At 53.7% G+C, this 5,681-nt stretch overlaps 5 protein-coding genes across 10 annotated transcripts; 4 read left to right on the top strand and 1 right to left on the bottom strand.

The window, feature by feature from the left end:
* Positions 1–47: 47 nt before the first annotated feature.
* On the top strand, positions 48–372 carry KVP17_004209 (uncharacterized protein; the record flags this gene model as incomplete). Its single annotated transcript, XM_068522198.1, has 1 exon — positions 48–372. A coding segment is annotated over one exon (325 nt), but the record flags the coding sequence as incomplete, so codon positions are not given.
* Positions 373–598: 226 nt separating this feature from the next.
* On the top strand, positions 599–1,755 carry KVP17_004208 (uncharacterized protein; the record flags this gene model as incomplete). 2 transcript variants are annotated; one of them, XM_068522196.1, is made up of 3 exons in its annotated part: positions 599–615; positions 727–1,438; positions 1,498–1,755. In XM_068522196.1, the coding sequence occupies 3 exons, from the start codon at positions 599–601 to the stop codon at positions 1,753–1,755; spliced, it is 987 nt and encodes a 328-aa protein (XP_068378522.1). The 2 variants fall into 2 exon arrangements, with proteins under 2 accessions (XP_068378522.1, XP_068378521.1); XM_068522195.1 differs by lacking the exon at positions 599–615 and adding an exon at positions 654–678 and having other exon boundaries at positions 708–901.
* A 106-nt stretch (positions 1,756–1,861) lies between these two features.
* On the top strand, positions 1,862–2,659 carry KVP17_004210 (uncharacterized protein; the record flags this gene model as incomplete). Of its 2 annotated transcripts, none has more annotated exons than XM_068522200.1 (1): positions 1,862–2,659. In XM_068522200.1, one exon carries the CDS (start codon positions 1,862–1,864, stop codon positions 2,657–2,659), a length of 798 nt encoding a protein of 265 aa, XP_068378525.1. The 2 variants fall into 2 exon arrangements, with proteins under 2 accessions (XP_068378525.1, XP_068378524.1); XM_068522199.1 differs by having other exon boundaries at positions 2,132–2,659.
* A 106-nt stretch (positions 2,660–2,765) lies between these two features.
* Positions 2,766–4,340, bottom strand: KVP17_004211 (uncharacterized protein; the record flags this gene model as incomplete). Of its 3 annotated transcripts, XM_068522202.1 has the most annotated exons (5): positions 2,766–2,956; positions 2,985–3,035; positions 3,064–3,153; positions 3,182–3,557; positions 3,585–4,340. In XM_068522202.1, 5 exons carry the CDS (start codon positions 4,338–4,340, stop codon positions 2,766–2,768), a joined length of 1,464 nt encoding a protein of 487 aa, XP_068378527.1. The 3 variants fall into 3 exon arrangements, with proteins under 3 accessions (XP_068378527.1, XP_068378528.1, XP_068378526.1); XM_068522203.1 differs by lacking the exons at positions 2,985–3,035; positions 3,064–3,153; positions 3,182–3,557; positions 3,585–4,340 and having other exon boundaries at positions 2,766–2,948; XM_068522201.1 differs by lacking the exons at positions 2,766–2,956; positions 2,985–3,035; positions 3,064–3,153 and having other exon boundaries at positions 3,159–4,340.
* A 383-nt stretch (positions 4,341–4,723) lies between these two features.
* KVP17_004212 (uncharacterized protein) lies at positions 4,724–5,681 on the top strand (the record flags this gene model as incomplete). 2 transcript variants are annotated; one of them, XM_068522205.1, is made up of 1 exon in its annotated part: positions 4,724–5,681. In XM_068522205.1, a coding segment is annotated over one exon (958 nt), but the record flags the coding sequence as incomplete, so codon positions are not given. The 2 variants fall into 2 exon arrangements, with proteins under 2 accessions (XP_068378530.1, XP_068378529.1); XM_068522204.1 differs by having other exon boundaries at positions 4,820–5,666.

The following is a 5,681-nucleotide window of genomic DNA, read 5'->3' as shown; positions in this document are numbered from 1 at the left end:
AACAACTACCACAAGTACAACAACTACCACAAGTACCACGATTCCAGAAACTACCGCGACGACAACCACGATACCAACAACTACCACAAGTACAACCACTACTACAAGTACAACAACTACTACAAGTACAACAACTACCACAAGTACAACAACTACCACAAGTACCACGATTCCAGAAACTACCACAACGACAGCCACGATTCCAGAAACCACCACAAGTACAACTACGATTCCAGAAAGGCTTCCACCAGGCGTGGTGTCACGCAGTGGCGCCCCACCGTGGTGGGTAGTCGCGTTGCTAGCCGCTGTTGCGGTGGTGACAGGAGCGGGTCTCCTGGGATGTTGCTCGAAGACGGCGGAGGTCCCGGCTGAAGTTGCTTTGGAATCTGCTCGAACTTCAGTTTCGGGGTCCCCGAATGTCCTTCCCGCCGCCCCCACTCCTCCAAACCTTCCAAGACCTGCAAGCCCGCCCGCCGCTCCACGGCTTCCCAGCATTGCCAATGCCGACGACGTGTTCGACCCCGACACAATGCATTATCCTGGTCAGCTGCCAGAGCCCCTGCTACTGCGACGGCCATTCAGACGAAGTACGAGAAGTATGAAGCGTTCTGTGGGGTAATGGTTTTTATTTTGTTTGTTTGTAATCGCAGTATATGGTGCAGTTTTTATTTAATTTCTGTAAGACTTCCGGTAATACCCCCATTCAGTGGCTGCGACTGCCTTCAGCTCGTCCGTCCTGCTCGCTGAAGACGACCGGGATCGAATGCTCGCGTCAATCAACGATGAACGAGACTGGTACGGCGTAGCTCCGCTGCGGTGGGACTCCGACATCGAGGCCAACGCCGTTGCCACTGCCAACCAGTGCCTTACCAAGCACTCCGCCACAGACTCTAGGCGATTTGTAAGCAAAGCCTGTGGCGGCGGATCATGTTTGCACGGAGAGAACCTAGGGTGGCGGCGAGGAGGCCGACAAGACGACAAGAACTGGGAAAAATGGCAGGAGATGTTTAACTCAGAACGTAACCGCTATGATTGCGTTAGAAACACTTCCTTTGAGGGGAAGTCATACGGGCATTGGCAGCAGAATGTCTGGACCAACACAACGCATGTTGGTTGTGCCTTGAATTGCGACTGCCGGGAAATTAGCTGGTGGGACTGTTTCTACGTCTGCCAGTACGGTAGGGCTGGTAATATTGTTGGGCAGCGACCGTTTCCCTTTGAACGGTGTGCAGACCACCCTCGAGAACCGCCCACTACCACTACGACCACAACAACAACTACAACCGTCAACGTAGCCGCGAAATGCGACCGAACGCCGTATCTAGATTTCAGAGGTCATAAGGTCTTCTGGGAGGAGATTCCGAGCTGGAGGGAATGGTGTGATCAAGTCATTGCGGTACGAACGTGTCAGGAGGCCTATGACTACTCAATGAAAAGTGTGGCTCATGATTGTGGAATCGTGTTGGGTGGATCGACAACAACTACTAGACCGCCTAGAACCACGACGAGAACCACAACAAGTACGACTACAACGAGACCCACAACTACGACGAGAACCACCACTACAACTACCACAAGACCCACAACTACGACAACCACGACAACGACAACCACAACCAATACAACTACCACAAGACCCACGACGACGACAACTACCACAAGACCCACAACTACGACCACAACAAGTACAACTACCACAAAACCCACAGCTACGACGAGAACCACAACGAGTACAACTACCACACCACATACTAGCACCGTCATCACGACTTTTTCGACCAGCACAACGAGCTCCAACCCTGTCCCCAGCTGTGCTACAAGAGACGACATTCGGATCCAGGGCCATTCGGTGGACTGGAATATGGTCCCAGACTGGGCCAGGTGGTGTGATCTGGTTGAAAAAGTGCAGGGATCATGTGAAGCGGCTAGAAAGTACGGCATGGCCACTGCAAAGGCTGATTGTGGTATGGATTCATATGTGGATCCGACACCTGCAATCGAAACAACCTCCACAACGATTGCTAGCACCGTCATCACGACTTCTTCGACCAGCACAACGAGTTCCAACCCTGTCCCCAGTTGTGCTACAAGAGACGACATTCGGATCCAGGGCCATTCGGTGGACTGGAATATGGTCCCAGACTGGGCCAGGTGGTGTGATCTGGTTGCAAAAGTGCAGGGATCATGTGAAGCGGCTAGAAAGTACGGAATGGCCACTGCAGAGGCTGATTGTGGTATGGATTCATATGTTGATCCGACACCTGAAATCGAGAACGTTACCCTTCCCACTAGACCTCGCTGTGCCACTCGTGACAACCTGCTGGTTGATGGGAGCATTATCGAGTGGCTGGACGTCTCTGGCTGGGCTAGCTGGTGCAACAGCGTTGAGGAAGTGCAAGGGTCATGCGAGGCTGCCAGAAGCTTTGCTATGTCCGTGGCGAATGCTGACTGTGGCATTGGCGACGCGATCGTTGACGCTGGCGTTCTAACCTGCCGCCAAAAGGACTTCATCATTCTGGAGTCCACCATCAAGTACTGGGATGCTGCGCCTGAATGGCGTCGCTGGTGTGACGAGCTGATAGCGTCGCACTCGAGTTGCGAAGCCGCGCTACAGACAGCACAAGCGTCTGCTCGCTGTGACTGTGGCATTATTCTGTGACTTTCTTGACGTGATTGTCGGATTTTTGATGTAGTTTTCCATTCGTCTCTGGAGTTTACTTAACTGCTTTTGGCGTAGACCGCATCACGTGTGACTTTGGTTCGCGTCATTCAACATTGTCACTTTCATCTTCAAAGGTAGGAGGCGGAGGCTGATGAGCAGCGTGCTGGTTAGTTGAGAAGTTAGAGATGTTCTGCATCAGTTGCAGGAACAAATCCTGTCCCTCGGGCATGCCATCCTCACGGGACGTGCCCTCTTCTCCAATAAGGTTAGCTATGAATTCGTCCATCCGCCTAGCTGTGTGGGGAGAGGCACATTGACTCACTTATTGACTGGGCGTGGTTGTAGTGACTCTCCGAAGGGAAAGGTTGTGCTGCTGATTGGTGAGTGGGGCCGCTCCTTACCTGGAGATTCCAACGCCACAATCCTGTTCGAGTCTGCATCGGCCACTTGAACGTTGAAGACCGTCCTGCCCGCCTGGAAGCACATATGGTCTGCGTCAAGGAGCTGGTTGCAACCCACAATCGGGATCCACGAAAAACGGCTTCTTCATGGATACCAGAGTGCCGAACTTCGACTGGTTGTCACGGAGGAAGAACTCTCCGTCTTCGAATGTCACCGTGGCATGAGTTCGGGAAATAGAGACATCAGGAATGCGGACCTCCGAGTCATGTCCTCGTCCAAGGCGAAGGACTTTCCGCTCGCTCATGGGACATACGTATGTGCCTCCAGAGTGGGTCTGTCCAACAACATTCTCCAATAGAATGAACGGAGGTGTCAAGAGAGGTACCCGAGCGATGGACAAGCGGTCCGTTCCGACTGTCACGTGCGATGGATATGTAGTCTTGCACAGTTCACAAGGGACTGATTTGTAGAAGAAGATGTCGTGGGTTCCTGTCTGGTTAGGCTCCTTCCAGGGACTCACTGAAATATTCAGCTGGCCGGACACCCAACGCCTTAGACAGTCGACGTGGACGTACTTGATGGACCCCTTGCAGGTACACGGGCAGATTAGCGGGTCCTCTCTGGTGCTCCCCTCCAGCAGACAGATTCGACATTGAATAGTTAGCGCCTCCTCCTCCGCTAGCACTGGCGATGACATCTCGCTTTCCTCAACCGAAAACTCAGGCATCTGAGGGTCGCCTTCCCGCACGAGTTGCCGAACACGCAGCTTATATCGACCAAGCTTAATCAGGTCGCCCTTCTGAAGACGGTACACGGCGCCTGGAATTTCACGGACTATTAGCCACAACCTCTTAGGATTGAACGTCATTGAGACTTGCGTCCGCTCTGCTGGCTGAATCACGTACCGGTTATCATGCTCTCGGTACTTGATTCCACAGAGCCAATCAGACCTGTCAGGCAGCCTGAAGCTGTCGCCTGCAGCCACGTGCACCAGTTCTTCGATTCGGTACACCTTAGCGCTGCGCGGGACGTAGAACTTCTGAATCTTCATATGTTCAGCGTTGGCCTCGTAGTCAAAGAGGTCATGGCTGTCTCGGGTCCACGTCCGGGAGAAAATCTCCAGCGCAGCACTTCCCCGCTGGTCCCGAGCTTCAGACACAACAGGACCGTCTGGAAATGGCCACGACCGGAGCTGCTGTATGTCGTGGTGCGCCTGGGGTTGCGGGATGTCAGCTGAGGGCAGGGGTGGGCCTATGTCAGGTCGGTCTGGCTGCATTAATGCCAATTTTGTGCACTATTGGCATTGCTCATGAGCGCCACCTCGTGGGCCTACGAAGGCGCTGCAGACTCCAAATGCAGCGCGTGGGGGGAATCTATAGATTGCAACAGCTAACGGCATGCATCTCACACTCAGACTATTTCACACTCGCATATGGACCGGAACGCCGGTCACCCGCAGAGAACTACTCATCTGATAAGGCCTATGTCGTTCGAAGTATCGTCTTACACCCGCAGAGAACTTCTCACCTGATTTGGCCTGTGTCGTTCAAAGTTTCATCTTTTCATCACAGCTCACAGGTTTGACGTGATATATCTTCAGACTGATGAGTCACCATCCACGAATCGCGTATCTATTTTTCAGATTTATGAATCGTTCTGATGACTACGAGTTCATTCTCCTCTATCTTTGAGGACGAGCCACATGAATCCGACTCCATGGTGAGGAAGCGCCCCAAACCAGCAAGCTTAACATGTATGTACGTAGCCACGTCGCTTGACGGGGCAGATGAGCAACTGCTGCCGGCGGCCTTTAGACACCTAGAGCGCGACCTGGGATTCTCACCCACGGTACTGGGAACCCTGACGGTGGCTCAGTCCTTTACGGTGGGCTTCTTCTCCCCTGTGTGGGGCGTGTTGGCTGACCGTTACTCTGAGAAGTCGATAATGGTAACGGGGTGCCTGTGCTGGGGAGTCGCCACTATTGGATTGGCTTCTGCTTCTAGGGTTTGGACTATTCTGGTGCTGAGAGCCATTAACGGCCTGTTCCTTGGTTCAGTGGGTCCCGTAGCCCAGTCCATCATCTCCTCGCAAGTTCCAAGCGAGCAGCGTGCCTTCGCCTTCGGCCTTGTACAGTGCTCAGCAGCCTCTGGTCGTATCCTGGCGAACTTTGCGACTACTGCCTTCGGAGGGGCTCAATGGAGCTTCATGCTCGCGAACATGGCTTTCGCTGTACAAGGTTGGAGAGTGGCCTTCGCCGCGGTAGGCGTCAGCAGCCTCCTCTTGGGAATCTACGTCAGCTGTCGAATGCCTGAGTTCCAGAAGCCCGCTCGGAACCAGGTGGAGACCGGTGATCGAGGCTCGACGCCAGTGGTGGCGGAGGAGGAGCGAACGCCATGGAGGCAGTTCTTCAGAGACGTATGGCACCAGTCGATGACTGTCCCGTCCACTACTCTCGTGCTCCTGGAAGGTCTCATCGGCGTTGTACCTTGGGGAGCGTTCACGTTCCTCACTATGTTCTTCCAGTACTTAGGAGTAGAAGACATCGAAGCGGCATTCATGTCGGCATCGATGCTTTTTGGGACGTTGCTTGCCGGTCCCATCGGTGGAATCCTCGGGG

This window comes from the organism of the source record quoted next, assembly GCF_019968985.1.
Source record: "MAG: Porospora cf. gigantea B chromosome Unknown PgB_NODE_1499_length_5681_cov_118.42, whole genome shotgun sequence".
In the NCBI taxonomy this organism is placed as follows: Eukaryota; Apicomplexa; class Conoidasida; order Eugregarinorida; family Porosporidae; genus Porospora; species Porospora cf. gigantea B.
This window is presented reverse-complemented; position numbering and strand designations above follow the sequence as displayed.